At 32.5% G+C, this 24,038-nt stretch overlaps 1 protein-coding gene across 1 annotated transcript; it reads left to right on the top strand.

The window, feature by feature from the left end:
• Positions 1 to 86: 86 nt before the first annotated feature.
• On the top strand, positions 87 to 23,821 carry LOC124533617 (guanine nucleotide-binding protein subunit alpha homolog). The gene is made up of 3 exons (XM_047109012.1): positions 87 to 817; positions 16,535 to 16,803; positions 22,076 to 23,821. Exons 1-3 carry the CDS (start codon positions 317 to 319, stop codon positions 22,431 to 22,433), a joined length of 1,128 nt encoding a protein of 375 aa, XP_046964968.1. The 5' UTR covers positions 87 to 316; the 3' UTR covers positions 22,434 to 23,821.
• The last annotated feature ends 217 nt before the right edge of the window (positions 23,822 to 24,038 follow it).

Below are 24,038 nucleotides of genomic sequence, written 5' to 3'. Positions count from 1 at the left end.
CAAGCCAAGCTGATACTTGTACTAGCAAACTGCGATAGTTATTTTTTTAATGGCAAATGCATTTGTTATGGCAATACTTTTATTTAGATCTGTGGTCTCTCTCACTTAATTCAATTTCTCATTTTATTTTTCTCAATGAGTTTGGGAGGGGTAGAATGCGTGTGTACGTCTTATTCCGGATATAAAGTTTATTTTATTATTATCAGATCGAATAAAAACGAACATTAAAAATGTGTACATCATAGACGTTCTACATAGTGTTTACAAATGCTTATTTAGTATTTGCCTTTTGTGTTAGTGTCGATAATCATGCAAAATGGCCAACGATCTGTGGTCATGTACCTGTTGTACCGAGGCTCTGACTTGCTGGTTGCGTCTCAAGCTATCGCCCGAGGAGATCGAGCAAAGGTACAGAAGCAAAGAGATCGACAGAATACTTGAGAAAGATAAACAGACGCTACGGCGGCAAGTTAAATTATTGCTACTTGGTGCGGGTGAAAGCGGAAAGTCAACATTCCTGAAACAGATGAGGATAATACACAAAGTGAAGTTCGAGCCGGAACTAGTGCGCGAGTATCAACATGTGATATACCAGAACATTGTGAAGGGCATACAAGTGTTAGTGGACGCGCGGGACAAGCTCGCGATACCTTGGGAAAACCCGAGAAATTTGGACATCGGTCAACAGGCATTGCATTTCAACAGTACGGCTTCGCTGGACAGCCGACTGTTCATGCATTATGCACCGCATATACACTCTCTGTGGTTAGACAGAGCCATAAAGAGGGCCTACGACAGGCGTAGGGAATTTCAATTGGTGAGTATTGCCCCATGTTTATCATGTAAACAAAACTCATGTAATAGTTTCCATTGTGCTGTTCATATATTTTCTTTTGAAATTTATATGGTGATTCAATGAATATTCCAATAAATTTGCATAGTTATTGTTTTGTTGACTTAGGTAAGGTCCTAATCAATAAAACATATTAATTGTGTTAAGTAGTAAGAAGGTACTATTGATATATAATTTTGACACCATAAGAAAATGTAAAAAAAAATTCATTTATTAAATTTTATCAAAATCGGAAATATTTTGTATTAAAAATTATTTTAAAGACATCTTTATTTCAGATGTGTCATCTTTTAAATGTATTATTCAATGTTTATAATTCTTTCTAGATATCAATATACTTCAAAATTATTGGGGTCAAACTAATTGACATTTGATTTGATTCATAAACTACACAATTATTGCTCCTGATCAATGAACTTTGTTACTTATTAAATAAAAAGACCAGACATTTTTATTAAAGTATTAGTTAAAAGTATAAACAAATTCAGACAATATTAGTTTTGTCAATTTTAATAATGTATAGTTACATAATTAAACTGAAGTTCATTAATAATAAAAATGACTTAAATGTACAATATGATAGACTTCAATTTTTTTCTTTCTTCAGTTTTAAATTTTATTTAAGTCATGAATATAAATATCATATGAATTATGTTGTAGATTGTGTTAGCTTTTTCGGACCATTTAACTCATTAAATTATTAGCCTTCCTGCACTAATATTTGATCGTTCATAGTAATTTTCAAGTAATTTTTTATAAAAGACTTTTGTTAATTTATAATGTTGTCACTAAGTGTTCATAATTTTATTTGCCCAATGTCAATTCAACATTTTCGAAAAATTCTTCACATAACAGTAAGGTATTATTTCTCACTTTTTAATCATCAAACTTGTAGTGGCTAAGTAAAATTAAGACTAAAGAAAATATATATAAATTAATATACAATAGTGGTACATTAGCACTTAGCCCACTTCTACTGCTCTTAGCATTGCTAATATATAATTACCCCCGCTCCTTGCATTATTAAACGCAACCACTTACATTTATCACTTCCCTGCTCACAACCATATTAGTAGCCAAAATGTAAACAAGCTATAAGAATGCCAATTATGTGATAGGCAATTATTTTTAATTTTTTTGATAATTATTTTGTAGTCATATGTAAAATTTATATATCACATTGAAATCTATATTTATATGTAAGTGTTGCTATAATTTATATTTAATAGTATAAACGCGAAAGTAAATTTTTCTGTATGTATGTTGTCTTGTCGTGACATCCATCAGGATTATGGATGAATAAAAAATAGTTTGCAAGGAGTCACAGGGAACAGCTAGCTCACATATTATAAGACAGCCAAGTTGATAGCACAGTTTTACTACTAAAGCAGATTAATTATGACGTCATCATATATAAATGAAATAATTGTAATTGCGTTTCTTATCTCGTTGGATTAGTCATAGATGTTGCGTCATGCGTTACGCTTGCAAGGTTTCGAACACATGATGCCTGTAAGCAATACCTGAAGTTGTCGATTTTGTATTGGGAATACATGTATCTATACAATTATTTAGGTTCTATTACCAGTGTTGGTCTAGAAAAATGTTTTCGTCAATTGAAAGAAAAAAGCGACTCATATTTTACGATTAAGAGAAACCCTTAAACTGATCGAAAATAAGGGCCCAGATTTAAGTATTTATTAATCAGGTGGACGGTAGCGTTCTTTTAAAACATTTTTCTGTAAGAAGTTGAGTTAAGATTCACGATTGGAATAAAGACTTCTGATTTTCTGTCAATGCGTTGAATCCCGGGCCTCAAAATGATATTATATCTTTATCCATCACTCTTTAAATCGGAATACTTTAAAGTTTGATATAGCGGTCCCAGGCGGATTTGCTAAAAGTATTTCCAACAGAAGAATATTGTTCTTATAACAGTATACATTGGTTTAAATAATCAATTAAGAGCCATAGAAGTAAACAATAAGAGATGATCAGAATTAGTTTCGATTTTATTAAAAATTCAGCTACTTTTCACCCTTTTATCTTAAAACATTCGCATGTTTAATGACAATGAATTCATTTTTAAACATGTATTACAACACGTAACCTTCGCGTTAAACGCGAAACGACACGTTATGGGACATTAAAAGTAATTTTTTTAAATTTCACGTTATTGTACATTCGATAAAAAACGTACAATTAAATAGACACATCATTACGTACACAATGGACTACGTAATCAAGTGTGGAATAAATTTGATGTACGTGCCAAAAAAGCCTCCAGTTTGGAATTAGGTTGGAACTAAAAATAGTTGCGTGAATTTTCCTCATTCATTTCGCTAGTATTATGTACCTTTTATAATATCTACGTGTTTGATGATGGGCATGTTTATAGTGATTAAGATCAAGAGTGAAAATAGATATGCTTGCTGAACTTCAGTATTCGTAATTTTTTGTAGGGATCGTAAGTGATTCTATATAAATAAATAAATAATAAATAAATATGAGACAAAATCACATACATTACTCTGATCCCAATGTAAGTAGCTTAAGCACTTGTGTTATGGAAATCGGAAGTAACGACGGTACCACAAACATCCAGACCCAAGACAACGTAAAAAACTAATGATAATCTACATTTGAATCATATTAATTGATTATCATCATCAAGTTTTTTCAAAATTCAAAACCATAGTGGTCGTTGACATATCTCCCCATTACTGTAAGGGTTCTGTAGGTCGTCATCGATAGGCCAGTATAACAAGAAATATTATTGAATTTCTGACACTAAAAATATTTTTAAAATAAATTTTAATGAAGTTCACAAGTGTTTATAATTCATCTCGTGCGCGGCGGTGAAGGAAAACATAGTGAGGAAACCTGCATGTGTCTAATTTCATCGAAATTCTGCCACATGTGCATTCCACATACCCGCAATGGAACAGCGTGGTGGAATATGTTCTAAACCCTCTCCTTAATGGGAGAGGAGTCCTTAGCCCAGCATTGGTAATTTACAGGCTGTTAGTTTTATTTTTTACTTTACTAGGTGAAGTTAAATGATATCGTATCGTTATTACATAAAAATAAATGACCGATCATTTTAAGGTTAGAGATTCTACAAATACAAGAAACTGGCTTCAATTACAAAGATAGTCAAACATTGTCTGAGCTTCTCCAGGATTACTTTATTCCCTCTGATCGTATACCTATTCTGTTAGAATAAACTCGAAACTGACCGCAGAACATGATCGTGAAATGTCAGAATGTTATATGCGTACAACATTGATTATAATATTCTTAACATTTAAAGGATACGCCTTTCAAAATAGGTTATCAGCGTTAGTTTTCAATCTTTCACGAGTGAGTTACGTTGTGAGATTCTTGCAGAATAGCACTGCAGCTCGTAAAAGTCGATCGGAAAAAATATGTGTTATAAATATATATTTTTAAAAATTTGTTAGTTGTTCAGCTACCGGCTTGAATTTCGTTGTAATATAAATAAAGCAGATAACGTCTGAATGGAAAACCTCACAATTTGTAAATAATAAATATTAAACCGCATATTTTAGTCACAGAAAAGGTTTAAAATTAATAATTTTTGTTATTACTGTATGTTTGAAAAGCTTTGACTTTATCTCCGATTAGTTGATATAATAATGTCACAAATTGTTATCTAAAACTTTTATATACTTAGTATAAAACTATGTAATGTCACAAGCACGTCTGTTATTATAAAAACAGACAAAAAAATACATATTTGCATTGCAATGTTTTGTTTATGCTGTGTTACATATGATTCAATTTTTAAATGCATGACAGATGAATAAGAAAGAGAAAAAGAACAATAAAATTATTACGTTAACTGTACAATAATTAAAATAAATGCATTTGTTTACAAATATTCTCATCTAAATCAAACTCTCATACAAATGTTTGATTAAAGGAATTCTTTCATTTAAAATTACTTTTAAAACAAAGGATTTATTTTATTGTTTCTGCTTCGTAGTTATAAAGTTTAAATTGACTTCGAGTTCCAGTTAGGGCTGTCAGTATGTTGACCTTTTATTTTATTTAACAGATTCTAGCTTTTAAATCTCGCATGATAAAGGAGTAGCGTGTCTTGATATTTTATTGCACAAACGACACAGTTTTTGTTAAACGAATGTCGCAGAACGTAGCGTGTTAGGTAAAGTGGATCGTGATATATTAGTATATGTGTAACGGCTTTACTACATGGCTCAGCGCAATATTGCCTACAGTGTAGACGATCCTATTCCTGCATTACCAATGGCTTGCCAAAACAGATGCTAACTCATAAATAAACACGTTTGGCATGAAAATACCGTGGAGCAAAGTATAGTGGATTGATTATTGTGATTCTTATCAAGTATCTTCAATCGTCAATGAGTTAAAATGAGACAATGAGTTTCAAAGATTTGTGAACTGAAAATCTGTATAAAATGTAATAAGGTACCAAGGAATATGGACATATTTAAACTTAAATTACATGCGTTATTTTCAATCATGAATAAAATATACAAAAAATCATGTGCGAACCATTTAAATCTCATAATAAAAAAACAGACTTTTCTTATAAGACATAAACTTACCAATACACACGATGAAGCAGAGATAAAAGGCAGAATAGCAGACATATAAATTATTAAGCTTTGGTGGTGTATTGGTCAGCATAGTTGCCTACCCAATAGTTTGACCAGGTTCGATTCCTCAACTAACGCAATTAAATTTAGCCTATTCAACAATGATATGCTGCCACCATACCTGTCACCATTCCATGCATTCATGACCAATGCAGTAATTATTTCTATGTTTTCTACGTACATAATTTGGACCTTAATGTTAACAAAGCTATTATGTCTTAGTATTAAGTATGAAAGTAAAATATTCCCGTTCTAAGCCCTAGGACCGATTCTCGACGCATTGCAGTTGTAGAATTATATTTGCATTCATTAAGAACTAGTATTGTGTTTAGAACATTGGTTTCCGATTTTATTAACAGTATTATAATAATATAATTATGATATTGATCGCTTTTAAAGTACTTCCGTACTTTTGAGCGTTAAGGAATTGTTGGTAATATTAATACGAATCTTTTTCTTCAACTAGGGGGAAAGTTTGGAGTTTATTTTACCTTATTGTTTTAACCTATTGTCTATTCCAATCGTCACATGTAAATAAAAATAAACTTTATTCAAGTAGGCTTTTAGGAGCACTTTTGAAACGTCATTTTACAATTAAGTGAAGCTACCACTGGTTCGGAAAGTAGATTCTGCGAGAAGAACAGGCAAGAAACTCAGTAGTTACACTTTTACATTGAATTCACGGGTTATCATTGTTAGAGAGTGATATTTATTATGGAATTGTGAAAAAATGGCGTATTCAAACGTCGACCAAACAGTTATTGGAATTTTGGATTTAAAATTAATTAGTTCAGTGGAACAGCATTGTAAATAAATATATATTAAGCGAAAACTGTTAGTGTGTACACTAGGTATAGCTGAGTTATTAGTTGTATGCATAAGCGTAAGGTTTGTTTACCTTTAATTTTCCTTATATTGGAATAGACAATAGTTCTATAGCATAGGTAGATATATAATAATCTGAATATTTATATGCTTGGTGTTGATAGTGATTTCAGCGAAATAATGTTGATTCAGTTGAATTTTTAAAGTGAAAAGATTATAATATATGTATCGCATTATGTTGGTTACTGTAATATATAAGAGAATAATGAAAAAACGTGTAAGATCTCATATCAGATCGTATATCTTTAGTGTTTTCTGTAAGTCTTGTTAATTAAAATAATATAATGTTATACGGAGTTTTAAAATAGACCGGTCGATGTTTTTTCCCCTCGTTTTAAGCCAAGAATTCTAAGAAATTTAGTCTAATTTATTCAGTTGTATGGGTTCGAAGACGAAAACATAGGCTTCGTAATTGACGAGAACGTTTCTTAGAATCCGGCTAGCATGACGTTAATCGAAGTTTATCTTCATCGCAAAACTTCGAAAAACTGATTATGAACTATTAAAGCAATGCATTATCGAATGCATGCTATATACATAATGCATTCTTCTACGGTAGATTATGAATATTCATTTTAAATTAGAAGATTATTGCATTCGTTTTTCCGTTTGGAAGAAAGAGACGCAATGATCGAATTGAAACTTATTATTGCATGCATTTAGCCCTTATATTTTAACTATCTGTATATTTGGAGAAGGCTAACGTATAAGGGCGTTATTTTGTATATTGTGTATCATAACCCCAGGGTAGAGTCAGTAAAAAATAACATAACATTATCTAGCTGTCTGGAGTTTTGGATTTGGCATTGTCGTAGTTCCATGCCCCGGAAGTAAAGTCTTTAGTTCTGCATTTGAATTATTTTATATTGTGTCAGATTTGTCGATCCATAATAGGAGGAGTAAGACAGCACATGGCTATTATTCCCTGAGAATGACCGCTGTGGCTAAAGTCGGTCAGGGGATTATCATTATCAATAAAATTTAATCATTGAGTATCTAACGTTTTGCTTTTTTGGTATAGATATCATATTCGAATAAAATATCAAAGACTATAAAACTACTGCAAATAACTCCTTATGTAGGTTACAATAACATGTATTTTTGCCTGAGTCGTCAGATCCTTAGAACATTTTGCTTCATACGAAATATCATCAAATTCGGTTCAGTATACAACACAGAATTGCACGCATTTATAATATTAGAATAGGTAAAAATATGAAGGTGCCGATATCATTTACTATATATTTTGAACCTGAGGTTTATAGTTTGATCTGGGATTGCTTACAAAGGCCTATAACTGCTCCACTGCTGGGCTATAGACTTTTTGGAGAGATAGCTGTAAGACTATTACGTTTAGTTTTATATGAAATCATCTGTCTTATTAATCTTTCAAACGTATGGCCCCTTCGCACCTATAATTATCCACATGTTAAGTTGAAAAAATTGAAACAATCACTATGTTTATCGAAATATCTTGACCTTGAACAAACGATTTATAACGATGAACGAACCAAATTCATGGTATTCTTTTTTCCTCTGTTCCTTAAGCGTTATAATTTAAGAGACTTTTTTCGGAATGTTTTCAATAAAGTGTTTATACTTACAATTGTTTCACAGTATGTTAACAAAAATATTATGTTTATTCACATATCGATCTTTTAGATAGAAGCTGTGACAATCGTAATTCCTACTAATGTATAAGTTTATGAGGAAGGATGTATGTATGTTTGTAACTCTTCCACGAGAAAACTACAGAACGGATTTGAATGAAATTTTACAGTAATATAGGCTATACATTAGAATAACACATGGACAATTTATAACGATTTTGTGTAATTTGATCATAAAATAGCGATACATATCAAATACCTGTGCGGGGCGGGTTGCTAGTCATTGTATAGACACAAGAAGGAAATGTAAACGAATAACACCTAGTTTATGACATCGCAAAGTTAATACATCCTTCCCTGAGGCAAGGTATTCGGTTCTATAATAGTATTCCACGGTTATTTTAATCTTGGCCTAATTAAAATTTACAAAGCTTTAATGGATTTTCCTTTATATTGTTGAATTAAGTATTAAAATTACATTTTTTATTACATTTTTAATTAAAAGGGAAACTGCCTCTTTTTGCATACTATCTTTTTAAATATTATTTAACCTTTTTGTGTAGTTTGCATATACTCAACCCCAATAATATTCTAATAAACAGATATGTTATATCCGTACTAAACAACAGAAAAAAGTGTGCCGCGCCGGGGACCGTTTATTTTACATTTCGTTACAAGTAAAAAGTATAGCTAGATAAAAACAATAAGAAAAAGGGAGAACTAGATGTTTTAATTACGCAAAACGTATTACTATGCAATTATGATGTATTATAACGTATTACTATGTAAAACGACTAAAGGCAAACGTCACAATTGGGACGTTTTCTAGTCTTCACTTTTTGCGCGTTAATAACATATATGTTTACTAGAACATCATTGCTCAACCCCCTGTCTCTTAATAAATCAATGCGGTACGAAACTTTGTGTTGTATAGACCTGTGATACTCTCTTGCAAATACAGGGCAAAGGGATATGAGGTTACCGTGCGCCATGTTTATCCGCCTATACAGACAACGCCTAATCGAGCAAGGACAACGGCGTTTATTAACCTCTTAAATTAAATGATAAACTACTACCGATCGGAATGTATAGTCTACCGATAAAAAAATGTAGTTACTTGTTTTATTTACATAGAGTTATAGTTTATCTATATTATTAATAATATAAATGTGAAAGTAACTCTGTCTCTCTTTAACTGTCGCTTATTCACGACCAAACCGCTGAACCGATTTTGATGAGATTTAGTATGAAGTTAACTTGAACTTCGAGAAAGGACATAGTCTACTTTTTTGCCCAATATATGATAACCAACACACTCGAAAGCGAGCGAAGCCGCGTGCGACTCATAGTAGGTTATAAAACAAGATCAAATCATTGTTTATCCTTTATGAAAATCAACAACTTCTAACTCGTAGTGTTATCCTCCATAGTCTTTTAGTGACTAATAACAACAACAAACAACAACAGCCTGTAAATTCCCACTGCTGGGCTAAAGGCCTCCTTTCCCTTTGAAGAGAAGGTTTGGAACATATTCCACCACGCTGCTACAATGCCGGTTGGTGGAACACACATGTGGCAAAGACAAATTAAGCACATGAATCAGCGGTGATTGCCTGGGTTTGAACCCGCAATCATCGGTTAAGATGCACCCGTTCTAACAACTGGGCCATCTCGACTCTGTGACTAATAAGACTTACATATATACTAAAGTATTTTTGAACATAAGATTTTATACATCAAGCCGAAATTAAACTTCAATATATTACATGTCTAAAACATAGTATGATAATAAACAACTCAAAGCTTTATCATGCCTGTATGTATAGCAAGCAGCTCTCAACGGAATTAATTCATACCAAGCAGATAAAGGTAAAATATACCTTTTTACACTCATAATTCTTTTTGTTGAATCGTGACCGTGGAAATAATAATCGACCAATAACAGAAGCCTCTTATTTTATGATTATTGGACGAACAGGCGTAATTTTTAATACGACAGTGTTGGATCATGATCGTACTCTATCATTAGGTATTGTAATGAATAGCGCAGGACTATACGACGACAATTATCTGTATGATTTCATAGCTGTTGCGATTTTACGATCATTTCGTTTGTTAAAAATGATTCACTATTAGTGGAATATAATTTTATATAACCGTGGAAATGAAGTAACAAGTTTCATAGATGTCTATGTTAATACGTTTATATAAACCTGTTCTGTATCTATGTTGCCTGATCCAAATACATAATGATATAAGATACGGCCCGAGTCATTAAACTTTTTTATAAACTTTGTATCATTTTATGTATTTACGAATAACGTACTTACGTCCCTTTGATTATTATGTTATTTTATTAATGTTGCTTTCTTGATAATCTTTCGAAGGTCGGTTTCTGCATGCAACTACGTGACTATAAATTCATAATTGGATTGAATGTAAAATTATTAAAGTTGTGTAAATAGATAAATGTAAGAAAAGAGAAATTATCGTTCTTATTTTTGTAATTGATGTTTATTAATCATCCTGGCTTTACATGGTCACTTATTACTTATACAACTTATTAAAAGATCAATTTTATTCTATTAGAATAATTGGAAGTATCTGATCTTCTCCTGCTATAATATGCATGATTTAGACATATAAAACCTCCGTTTGTAAACCGCATTAAAATCCGTTGCGTACTTTTAAAGATCGTAAGTGTTCAGACGGCGGATAGCGACTTTGTTTTATACAATATACAGATGTTTTGTTGAGATTACTAATAAGATGTTCGAGATTAATTTATCATTGGGTTTAGATTTCAAAGTATTAAAACGCAGCTAGACTTGAGTCCGTAGCTATGACGCTGCAGGTGAATCTTCGGAATTGAACAAAAATTAAACAATTTTGTTAAAATTGATTTTTTGAATGAAATGACACTAACTAAACAAAACGTAAATTTGAAATGTTTTTTTTTCTATACACTTATCAGCATTCCAAAATAATCGAACTAGGACTAAATATATTTCATTTCATATTTCTTAGTTTCATTAATTAAAATTCATTTGAATTCTTCGCTTCGGAGCTCCGAATAACTCCGAAGAGATTATTTCATAATATTCAAATAATGTAAATTATATATTTAAATTATGCATAATAACATTATCTATGGTATTATGATCAATTATGTTGAATTAAGTAGATCTCTAAGCTGGTCATTCGAGTTCGGTCATGCTGAATTTGAATTAAACCAATTATAACGCAGGAAAGAGGTCGTTTAGACCGAACAAAGCACCTCTTTATTACAAATCATTTCAAGCGAGAGTTAACTTATAAGATTATTCAATTCGTTTTGTTATAGAATATATATATGTTTTATTAATATATGAGTCATTACACCTTCCCAGTTAAAGGTTTGACTCGAGCTTATCGTCTTTTGTTTCACAATAATCACTTATTACAATTAGCACGTAGAACTATGTTGTAATATAATATCTATGATTTCAAACAAAAGATAAGATCGTTATCAATTAAATAGCGTTTCGATTTTGTTTAAGGTTCATACGTTTCATTTATTGATGTTAATTGAATCGGTGAATAGGGAATAATTATGATCATTAGCGGAAGAATCCGTGATTCTGGAACAATGGATGCACTGATTTCGTAGTGATGACATTGGCTAGCTATTAACCCTTTGGTTGCGCAAATAATTAACATTAGTGTATAGTAAGACACAAATTAGATGTAGCATCGGCAAAATTCGTAAAACCGATTACTGGCGATTTACAATCAATGAAATAGCACTCTCATATAAGAAATAAATATTGATAATTTGGGATGGCGTACTTAATTCGGATGTGATCGGTTTTACGAATTTTGCCTATGGTACATCTGAGTTGTGTCGTACTATACTTTGTACTGATATGTGCGTATTTTTCATTCTTATTTCTCGGCACTTGGTGTAAGGGCTTTGTGTGAGTTCGTCTGGGTAGGAAACGCCCACTCGTCATATTCTACTAGCAAACTGTAACACTTGGCATCGTTGGGTTGTGTTTGAAGGGTAAGCCAGAGCTACAGGCACAAAGGACGTATTCTGAATTTCCAAGGTTCAAAACGCATTGAAAATCCAGTACATTTTCGTGGTTAATATTTTTACAGTTATTTCGATGGTTAGTGGCCGATTTTAAAGTCTTCATTAATAATAAATTCCAGGTCTTATATAGGTCTGAGAATTAACCAAGGTTCGGGGTGTATTATAAGGGATAGTTAATATGTATGAAAGCTCATATGTATATGGGTCTTTTATAATTATGTGGCCTATTTGCCAGGTCTTTTATGGATTTGAGACTGAAACAGATCTACTGATAAGTATAAAATAGTATTGTGATAATTATAACGATTTCATGTGAAATACGAATAAATGCAAAAATTTTATATTGCTCTTTTAAAAAGCAGTCTTCTTCTTCCTAGTCGTTTCCTCATTACTCAGGGTCGTGACCACCATGCGTGTGGCTCTCCTGTAGGTACATTTCGCACCACCTTCCTCCATATATTCCTATGACACAGAAGTGCCATTCGTGGGCAAGCCAGTCTATTTACCTATAAATTATTTCGTCGTTAGTGCTATTTAAATCCATTCACGTATTCTAAATATACGCTTCGTGTTTATTCCATCAAAACATCCTCTTAGCGTCTTTCCTTTGTTTTTTTTTTATTTACCTATTAAATGTATTGCGAACAAATATGTTCTGTTTTCAAATATGATGTAATATGCGTTTTGTTACTGCAATTGTTTTTTTAAAAAGTCTTTTGTTTATTCGTTTGTTTTGTTCATTTATGTTTATCATTTATAACTAACCACTACTTTGGATTTATATTCTCATACTAACGGCGTTATTAAATACGTCTACTACGATATATTTTTTTTCATTATTGTTAACAGTAACAGCCTGTAAATTTCCCACTTTGGGCTTAAAACCTCCTCTGCCACTAAGGAGAGGGTTTGGAACATATTCATTATTGTTAAATTACGTCCTAAAAATCATACATAGGTATTTTTTTCGTTTACTGTAGAATTTGAGGAAATATACTTCGTTTCGTTTTAAAATACTTGATATTATCAATTTAGCTGACATTCACCTGTACGTTGTCGTTGAAAACAGGAAAGCGTTTCAACCATTGATAAGATTGTTTAACTTGCATTTTATCACCGTCGCAAATATACGCTTTGTATTTACCCGTTTGCCGTGTCGCAGTTAAAAATTTTGCTGATTAATCTTCGTTTTAAGTTTTTAAAGTATAACTTTAATGAATTTTCGAATCGAAATTCTCATTATGGATCAGAAAATAAATTCTTGCATTAAATGATCTGAATCTGAATGATCGTCATCATCATCCTCCTGCCCTTATCCCAATATTATTTGGTGTCGGCGCAGCATGTCTTTTTCTTCCATACTTCTCTGTCAGACGAATGAATGTCTCGGAATGAGTGAAAAGACGAAAATGTCTCTCGTATGAAATGATGTCAAATAAACTGTGACTAAAAATCATTTCACTTAAGCATATAGGTAGCCAATACGTCTCAACATTTTATACGTTCTAATGTTTAACCGTTAAACATTTGCGTACTACATATTTGCATTACAGTGTGAAAATATCATAACATTGATACACGGTGCTGTTATGTGACGCACTAGATCGGTGACTGGTCGCTTTGGGCCGTGTTTGGGCCGTCAGTTTTCATTGTGAGCGTCGAGTCCACTGGCTGTAGGTGTGACCTCATCAACATGACATCCTTTATTGCCTTAAACGCTTACTTTATTGTACTTAACAGCATCTTAAATTATTCCAACATTTTCTTTGTCTGTCGTTTTCAAGGAAATACCTTCTGTTATTGTTTGTTTTCTTTCAACACTTTTGGTTTTACTTCGATAAATATCTACGAATATGAGCGAACGAAAGATCCGAGATGGATCAGCGGTTAGAACGCGTGCATCTTAACCATTAATTGCGGGTTCAAAACCAGGCAAGCACCACTGAATATTGATGTACTTAATTGTTTATAATTCATCTCGTGCTCGGTGGTGAAGGAAAGCATCATGAGGAAACCTGCATGTGTCTAATTCATAGAAATTCTGCCACATGTAATGTATTCCACCATTGGAACAGCGTGGTGGAATATATTTCAACAAAAAGGGAGAAGAGGTCTTAGCCCAGCAGTGGGAAATTTGCAGGTTGTTGTTGTTGAATGAAAGTTTCCTTTGTATAAATATTGTTCAGTCAATAAAGAGACATTAGATGAGTAGGTATGTCGTACGCGAAGATGATCTCAATGATTCGAAGGCTGAATAAGATAGTATTCAATGAAATACGTTGTAAGGTTCGAACGGTTTCGAGTTCATTCAATTTATTTTTGCTCATTTAGGCTAATCGTCTTGCACTAGAATTCTAGCCGTATGCTGTTTATTGTGCGTCTAATATGTTAGTTTGTACATACTATCGTTCAGACGTAAACCGATTAGGTTTGGATTAAAAATATTTCAAAGATAATTGTTGATATTACTTTATTTTTAAAATATGTAAAAGCGAAATATAAATCATAGTTTAATCACGATATTTCAGAATCTGTAGCATATACAAACTATAATTTTGACGAGTAGGTTTCTTATAATTTTGATTTTAGGAGCCACCACCTCTTACCCCCTTTTGTGTTTTATAAATGTTATGCGGTTAAAGCCCTAGTGTTACAATTTCTTGGAGTATTATTTGACATTATATTTCAATTCAAATCATTCATAGTGTTGAGTTTAAGGTGTTAAACGGAATTACATATTACGTTGAGTAAGCAATAAAACGAGTATTGCAAACACAACAGACTCATATTAAATCCCACGTTTTGCGGTGCATTGACTTTTTAAGGACTCGCCCTATTCCTATGAGCCTAGAGATTGTTTCTCTTACCAGAAAGGTAACCTGACATTGTGATTTTAAAAATCAAAATCAAAAGAAACTTTATTCAAGTAGGCTTTTACAAGCACTTTTGAATCGTCATTTTACAATTAAGTGAAGCTATGCTGAGCTGAAGGTTCGGAAAGAAGATTCTACCGAGAGGAATCGTCAAGAAACTCAGTAGTTACTCTTTTTCAACATTTAAAAAAATACAAAGTCATATTAGTTAATACAATTATTTTAATTAATAAAAGAAAAAAATCATTTAAAAAAGAGAAGAACATATATTTAACTAAAAACGCCGTCGAATTTTTCTTATGTCAATCCCAGAAACTATTATATTTTTGGAAGTTAAAAGGTTAATGCGGTCCTGCAATTTGAATGTCACAAATAAAAATTCTTTCGCACGTAATGTCACTTGAATCTCGTTTACCTACAAACGCCTTTTAATGTGTGAATGTGAGTTTAAATGCATGTAAATGTGAATAATGCGTTTTGGCAACTTCATTCCTCAATGGAAGTTTGTATTGATTTTTCCGAACGTTGCATGTTTCAAGCCAGACGTTTTAGGGCAAACGGTCTGCAGTATTGTTATATAGTTCTAGTATTAATTGATATGTCACTTTAAGTAACCTAAATCAATCAATATTATAAATGTGAAAGTAACTCTGTATGTCTGTCGTTCTTTCACGACCAAACAGCTGAACCGAATTTGATGTTTTACTTGGTGGTAGGGCTTTTTGCAAGCCCGTCTGGGTAGGTACCACCCACTCATCAGTTATTCTACCGCCAAATAACAGTACTCAGTATTGTTGTGTTCCGGTTTGAAGGGTGAGCGAGCCAGTGTAACTACAGGCGCAAGGGACATAACATCTTAGTTCCAAAGGTTGGTGGCACATTGACGATGTAATTAATGAATAGTTAATAGTTATTACAGCGTCATTGTCTATGGGTGATGGTGACCACTTACCATCAGGTGGGTCATTTGCTCATCCGCCAACCTATACCATAAAAAAAGAAATGTAATTTTGTATGAAGCAAACTTGAATTCGAAGTATAGTATATCCTTTACATACTATACTTTTTTGCCTAACACATGACAACCTAAACCATGAAAATCCGAGCCAAGCAACGGGCTACTACTAGTTTTATATATCATGTACCCATAACAGTTTTATTTAACAATTCAATTATTTTCGGATAATATATTATATTGTATATTTTGTAAAGACTATTAAGATCTTCTATACAATAGATATCCGGTAAAAATGTCGGCTTTGATACTTTATCTTTTCTATTCATTTCAATAGCTCAGGCTACGTCATATGGTTCAAATTTCTTCCCGTTTATTGTCTAGTAATGTGTATCTCTGTAACGTAGTGTGTTGTCGGTAATATAGTTCATCTTTTTATCGGATCATCTATTACGAATTAACTATCAAATCAGTTATAATTGGTGTATTAACTTAGAGGCTGGCAACGGTACGGTACGAAGTGTGAAATAATTAGCAGAACACGGCAGATGGTCTTCAATAAAATTCACAATTGTGAGCTATATTCTAGGAGTTGACATTTTTTTTTTTCTATTTTCAGAGTGACTCGGTGAGCTATTTCTTCGGGGAGCTGGAGCGTATAGCGCGGCCCGACTATGTGCCCTCACATCAAGACATCCTCCACTGCCGGAAAGCCACGAAAGGCATAACGGAGTGTACAATTAATATCAACAATGTGCCATTCGTGTTCGTCGATGTCGGCGGTCAGAGGACGCAACGGCAGAAATGGACGCAGTGCTTCGATTCTGTCACGTCGATACTGTTCCTAGTGTCTTCGTCGGAGTTCGATCAGGTCCTGTCTGAAGATAGGTATGTTTGCTTGACGCTCAAAATGTTTATTACTAGATAATTTCTAATAAAGTCATTGCCCTCTGTCCTCTTGATGATACGGTTTCCAGATTAATCAGCTGCTCCAATACGGGTCAGTGTATAGTATTACATCCATTTTTTTTCCTTCACCGATGATCATGATGTATTAGAATCACAAATAAATCACATAAACATCTCTTGTGGTTCATATGTTTTAGCTATTGGGCTATATAACATTACTGCCGACTCTAAATAGCGTTTTCGATAAAAAGGTTTTAACTATTTTATACAATTTGTTCGTAAAAAGTATTTTTATAAGTTTTTAATTATTTGTCTACTTATTGTGTCTATTTTAGTTGTGTCTATTTTAGTTTAGGTGTTCGTAAAAGTGGCTTACCTGATGGTATGTGGTAACCACCGCCCATAGATATTGGCGCTTGCCTTGGTAACTAAGATGTTATATTCCTAGTGCCCCTTACCCTGGCTTACCTAAAATCTAAACGCAACAATACTAAGATTTTTTTGTGTATTGGTACCATATCTGATAAGTGGATGTCAAAATCAAAAAAAAAATCAATTTGTGTCGAATTAATTTCTGTACCAACTATGGTTCACAACACAATGGAGATGTCGGAGAAATGAACACAATATCAGCAGATAAAACTTATAGTTTGCAATAGCAACCAGTAAAGTGGGCATGGTAATGTCCCAGAGTTAGACTGTTATCGCAGGAAATGTTCTGAGTTAGTTTGTGTTGAGTTACTGAAGGTAGTTAGATAAACGTTTCGACAAAAGTCTAGTGTAGTTATCTTTATGCCGTTTTTCTTCTGTTATATTTTATTCATTTATTATGCGAAGCCATTTATATATATTATCGCTGCACGAAATATTAAATTTTAATCACGTTATTCAGCACTAACCTCAGGAATTAAGGAGTTATGTCGCTGGCGATTATAATTTAAAGTTAAGTTAAATTACAATCGCTAGAGTTCATTTAAATCGAATAAGATTAATTTATACAAACATTTTAACTTGACTGTCGGAAAAGATTACCTAAGGATTTCCTTGTCGTTTCTTCCCGTTTGAATCTACATTAAGTAGGACTATTCTGAAACTAGAAACCTTACCTAATAATGTCTGGACGTGATATTTAAAGTTGCCTATACTAATTATAAGTACACATTCCAAAATGGCGTAACACCTTAAGGCGATTGTCAAGATTTTAAAAGGTCGTAACTGTACATTAAATTTAACTTGTAAAACGACTAATTGAAACTATTAAGTTTTAATAGTCGATTATGTCACATCGTCTATTAAAATCGATAATTAATTATATATATTTTAAATGTATTATATTTGTATTCACAATCAAAACGATTATGAATTGCTAATTCGCATCCGCAGGCCGGTCGTGCAAATACTATAATCCATTCGAATGCAGTGTCGGTCATACTAATAACCCATCTGTCTTGAGTTACGTCTGTTTATCTCATAAGACACCTTGTCTTATTTATTATTCATACAATTCAGATGTAATAATAATTAATTTATGCTAAAATAAAACCATACGATCATTTTAGCTGATGATAATGTTATTTATATAAGATGTGGAATTGTTTCTTTGTTGACAATCGACTCTACAATGTTACGGATAGTATACAAGCTCGGTTAGTATATAGTAAAGCAATTCAATTTGTTTTCGCATACTATTTTACAAGGTTTAGTGACCTGGTAAAACGATTCCTACTATGGAACTACTATTTTTCTTTTTTTTATGCTTGCCGGGTATATGACTCCACTTTATGGTAAGTGGAAGTGGAGTCCATACGCGAAGACGAACAGTATAGTCAGTAAGAATAAGCTGCACTAGTCGTCCTCCTCATACAGCGGCCCGCCAGTTGCCACCTCATGCCTCGTTTGAAGGCACCCAGGTTATAAAAGGAAGGGAACACGTGTGCCGGTAGAGAGTTTTTTGGCGGTGCGATTAAGGAAAGAGTTATTAGTATATTTCTCTAATGGAATAAAAGAGTAATGGTCCCCCTTCCAGGATACTTTCTATCTCTTCCTACTATTTACGGTAATTAAAAAATATTAAAGTTTGTTATTGTTTAAATTCACACGCCGTTTTAATAACGATTTTATTACTCGTCATTTAATTATTCTCAAACGTTTTTAATTTATTTCATTGTGTCTGTTATTTAATAGGTAATATCTAGAGAAAGCTACTTTGTTCTAAACGGGTGTCCCACGATACCTTTCTTTTTATTTATTTTTTATGAACTGCTAGTATTTATTTATATTCATCATACATTTTTCCTTACTCTCCGATAGGAGTATATCACCATCCATCTCATATTCTATGAGATAACCTAAACACCCTTGGTTGTCTAGAAGAGATAGCTATGTAGCAATAAGGTCGCCCAAATTGTTGGCCTCTTTTATTAAGGCTAGGTCCTTGTTGTTTTTATTTATTTTCTATGTGTGGTGTACAATAAAATATAAAGTAAAGTACTAAGCCATTTCTATTAAATTACTTTTCAAATACAATCCGTAAGCAAATCTCTTTCGATATATTGTATACATTTATAAATATAGGTCTACTGTAAAATATATAAAATTTATTTATTTGTTATATAATGTTGGGACAAAATCTCTAGTCTAGGTTATCTAGGGAATTAGTCAAACAACGACACGACATAACATTAATTGATTTTTGACTTTAGAATATTGTTTAATAATACGCCAATCAATAATAAATATCCTTATTTTTGAATTATTTTACCAAGCTATAAATGCCCCAAAAAAAAGTATACGTTAATTTGTCGTCAGTCAGAATGTCGAAAGTCGGCAATAGCTGACTCGCGTGTCATATAAAAAGCGTGTTCGTTCCAAAGTACACCCCAACATACATGTGTGTAACGTATGCAGTAAATAAAAATCATAAGTAAATAATATTATCGCTTTCAATTCGAATGTTTTTTTCAAACGGTGTCATTAATATTTTTATTGGTACGTAAATATATAACGGTTATAGCATCGTAAATAGAATATAAAAAGTTCCCTTCATCAAAGGTATCGCGGTCCAGCTATCGACCGCTAAGTTACGTTATGTTTTAAATATAGGCAGGTATGTGTAGTGAGCCATTAGTGTGAGCAAGTTTTATTATGAAATCTGTGTCACATATTATCTGTGACCGATCAGGAAATATTTAAATTACTGGATGAATTATATGTTTTAGGAATGAGTGATAGGATTGAATTCGTTTTTTATCAATCGTTTTAATTATCTCAGTGGGAGTAGTTATAGTAATTGATAGTAATAAATATTTATTTGGTGGTAGGGCTTTGTGTAAGCCAGTTTGAGTAGGTGGTGTACTCATATATTATGCTTCAAAGTTGTTTCTTTTGTATCGTTGGGTTCGAATTTGAATTGTGAGTGAGCCAGTGTAACTATACGCACAAGGAACTTAACAACTAAGTTACCACTTACCATAAGGAGTGTCAAATTTTATCAACATATTGGAAAAAGAAAAATAGTTAATAGCCAAGAAGTTTTTCTAAACGAAATTTTATGTCATGCTGTTGATTAATAAGGGTTTCCTTTATCTGAAGGCAATACTGGGGGTTAAACAGCTCATAATTGCTATAAAAAGCATTGTCATCGGAACAGAACCCGTTTACTCGTTGTAAAATTAAATTTCTTAGTTCTTAGTCAGCTTGTATGATTTGACCGAAACACTAACAGGAACATTACAAGTTTAATAAAAGCTCGTCAGATATGCCGGACACATTTTTCAGCTACACTTGTTGAAAATGTTTTATTTCTCTTCATTACGTAGTATAAAACAAAGTCGCTTACTGCTGTCTGTCCCTATGTATGCTTAGGTCTTTAAAGTTACACAACGGATTTTGAAGCGGTTTTTTTTTAATATGTTGATTCAAGACGAAGGTTTATATGTATAATATATGCACAATATATTAGAAAATGACTGAAAAACTATTAACATTGTAAGACATTCTGTAGTATATTTAGTATCAGCATTGCAACCTCGCGAAGCCGGGGCGTACGCTAGTAAATAATGTTCGGCATTGCGGCAATGTAACGCAGTCGCACGGGGCAATGCCATTAACTCTGACAGTGCGTTACCATGGTAACTGAATGTAATCCCAGTATTACCCAGTATAATGTGCCGGCAGAAGACCTAACAAAAGCTAGACAGGCCGGATACGTTAATCATCTTTAAATCTAATCATATCCTTGATGAACTGAACTTACGAAATTGTTCACATTCTTCTCTAGTTTTTTCGAAACTATCATATCCAGTGTTTACTTCTGTCTCTCTAATCTTTTCTGACTATAAAACTACACGAGTAGTTACACAAACACACACATACACACAAACTTAAATAATTATTAATATCGTTCGTGAAAATCAATTAAAATTATAGGTATAGAACAATATTCCGTTTTTATTTAGGTTTATTAAGAAACTACAAATTGAATTTTTTTTTAATACAAAAGCTCGAATATCCGTTCTCTCCACTTCATACGATAGTGACGTAGCAGACTCAGCTTCTATCGATATAATCGTAATCTCCTCGTTTTAATCGTCTAGTGCAGTGTATTAATAATAAAATATAAACAGGCATAGTTCGAGAAAAAATCGACATCGGGGAATTTATACCAAGGCCGGCACGATCTGTACAAATATATATACATAATTTCCTGTAATATTCGCATAGGTAGGTCGTGCTGACGTATCGCAGTTTTTTTTTTTCGGCACCGCGTTAGATGTTTTGCCTCTATTTTATATTTTAGATATGGTATTTTATAAATATTTCTTAGTCATACTATGAGTAATATTGTTTTGTGAAGTAAGCATGTATTGTTATTAAATTAAATAACTTGGAGATAGATACTTTTTGCGTTTTGTATTTTTGGTATTTTCATTTGAGTTGATACTTTACATGCGTAGTAAATAAAGTATTAGATATGACTTTATACGATAAGTAAATTGTCCGTTCTTTAAATTAAGGGTGAAATAGTTTGTATATTAAAGGAGGACTGAATCAAATATAATAAAAGGCTTTTTATGTAGGTTCGTATCTACGTATATGTAGTACAGTACTGGTGACAAAAAAAACAACAAGTAAAATTTATATATATAATTTTTTTTTGATACATATCATGTATTTTTACCTAATCTTCTAGGTATACAGTAATATTAAAAGTGAGCTAATTTGACTGATTCCTGTTGTTTCAATGTTACAGGAAAACAAATCGTCTCGAAGAAGCGCTCAACATTTTCGACACGATCGTGAACAACGTGAACTTCAAAGGCATCTCAATAATACTCTTCCTAAATAAATCGGATTTGCTCGCGAAGAAAGTGGCCAGCAAGGAGACGGACATACGCTGGTACTACCCCCAGTTCACAGGTGATCCGCACAATTTGAGAGACGTGCAAATGTACCTGCTCAATATGTTCGCAAACGTTCGAAGGGAACCAAAGACAACCCTATACCACCACTTCACAACGGCCATAGACACGCACAACATAGAGGTCGTGTTCAATTCAGTCAAAGACACAATTCTTAATCGCAATCTCGAATCTCTAATGTTGCAGTGACGTGGCCGAGTAGACTAAGACTATGAACATTTTGAATTGTGATAAATTAAAAAAAAAAAAACTACTCAATTCCTCTTTCCGTCTCTCCTAGATGTTTTAACGTTCTGTTGTAATTCCTGTTTCTGTTGTCTGCATAGAAGCACTTTTAAAAGACAAAAAAATACGTGATTTTTTTTATTTTTTATTTATTGGGCCTCGCCGACGGCCTACTTTCTGTAGTATGTAAATGCACGTTTACCGATTTCGTTGTAACGGTAATCAATGTATAGTCTATCATAATGTAATGATAAAATTGTATATCTGTTTATTTATGACCAAAAAATGTAGATTTTGCACTCGTACTATGATCACTTTTTGATAACTTTACGTATGTAACAACGCTTTGTAATTGTGTTTATAAATTTTAAGATCTAGATGACGTACTGGAATAGACTTAGACGCAATTTTGTATTTAAATATATATCCCTAGTCTTTTATAATGACAAAGATATAGTTTCGACTAGAATTGGTAACGATTTTTTATATATATTCCACAAATATCACAGTAGTAACTTGAACTGCCAATAATCGTTTTTATCATGCCAGGGACAAGTTTAAACGATTAAAGCGAATTGTTAATCGAATAGATAAAGTACGCATGACAGATCGAAATAGGGTTGGCAAAATTAATATTAATAAATTTAAAAAAAGAATAGGGAGGAATTGCTCAAATGATCAGTAGAGTTAGTCATACATACATTCATTTTCCATTCAATCGTACTACTAAATAAATGTAAAGGTACTTTGTACTAGTAATTGAGCTCCAAAATATTTTTTGGGTTAAATATTTGAGCTACTGATTTCCTTGCTCACTTGTCGAATGGGCTCATGGGTTTCGATAAATTTAAAGACTGCATACAATAGTAGCTTAATTGTGATTTATACGTACTTTGATTGAATTATATTGGGCTTGGAGCTTATCAAACTATATGCAATACAGGGATCATGGCTTAAATGACGATTAAACATTATTCCATCAAAAACCGCTCAAACGTAATGTATATTAAGGTTGTACAAATCGACGACGAAATTAAATTAAAAATATATACTCTTCTTTGTAATAATCGTAATTGACAACCCTATTTCGTTCTGTAATCGTACAAGTTAAGTCCACGAATAGTTATAAACGCAAGCATGGTTTAAGTACAATCGTAAGTACACTGGTATAAATATCGATTCTGAAGACTTATTCGATTCCCTTTAAGGAGTGAAATGTACATAGGAACTGTGATGATGAAATTTTTGTAGGCTGTAAACAGCAACGAAGCGTTTTAATAGCACTTTATATATAAAATACATGTATATGTATATATAGTTGAAAATGATTCGTCTGAAATGTTTCCGCTCAATATACAAACTAGGGCAAATTTAGATGATTTTTTGGATAATATACTTCTGTAAATTTTATTTCGATTTTATATAACGTTTTTCGCTGTCCGATAATACGTTTTAAATAATTAAATTTTAAGTGATCGTCTGATTTTGATTGATTGATTTTTTTTAATACGATAACCGTAAATTTGAGCTATCCTATTTCTAGATAATGTTAAAATAAATTAAGTGTTT

This window comes from Vanessa cardui, chromosome 11 (assembly GCF_905220365.1).
Source record: "Vanessa cardui chromosome 11, ilVanCard2.1, whole genome shotgun sequence".
NCBI classification, from domain to species: Eukaryota; Metazoa; Arthropoda; class Insecta; order Lepidoptera; family Nymphalidae; genus Vanessa; species Vanessa cardui.
Note: the sequence above shows the minus strand (reverse complement) of the source record. Positions and strands in the feature narration are given on the sequence as shown.

Excerpts from the sequence above, each read along its gene's own strand:
- LOC124533617 (XM_047109012.1), top strand. The coding sequence starts at position 317 with ATGGCCAACGATCTGTGGTCATGTACCTGTTGTACCGAGGCTCTGACT. Across the intron at positions 818-16,534 it reads GGCGTAGGGAATTTCAATTG|AGTGACTCGGTGAGCTATTT; the intron begins GTGAGTATTGCC and ends TTCTATTTTCAG. Across the intron at positions 16,804-22,075 it reads CAGGTCCTGTCTGAAGATAG|GAAAACAAATCGTCTCGAAG; the intron begins GTATGTTTGCTT and ends TCAATGTTACAG.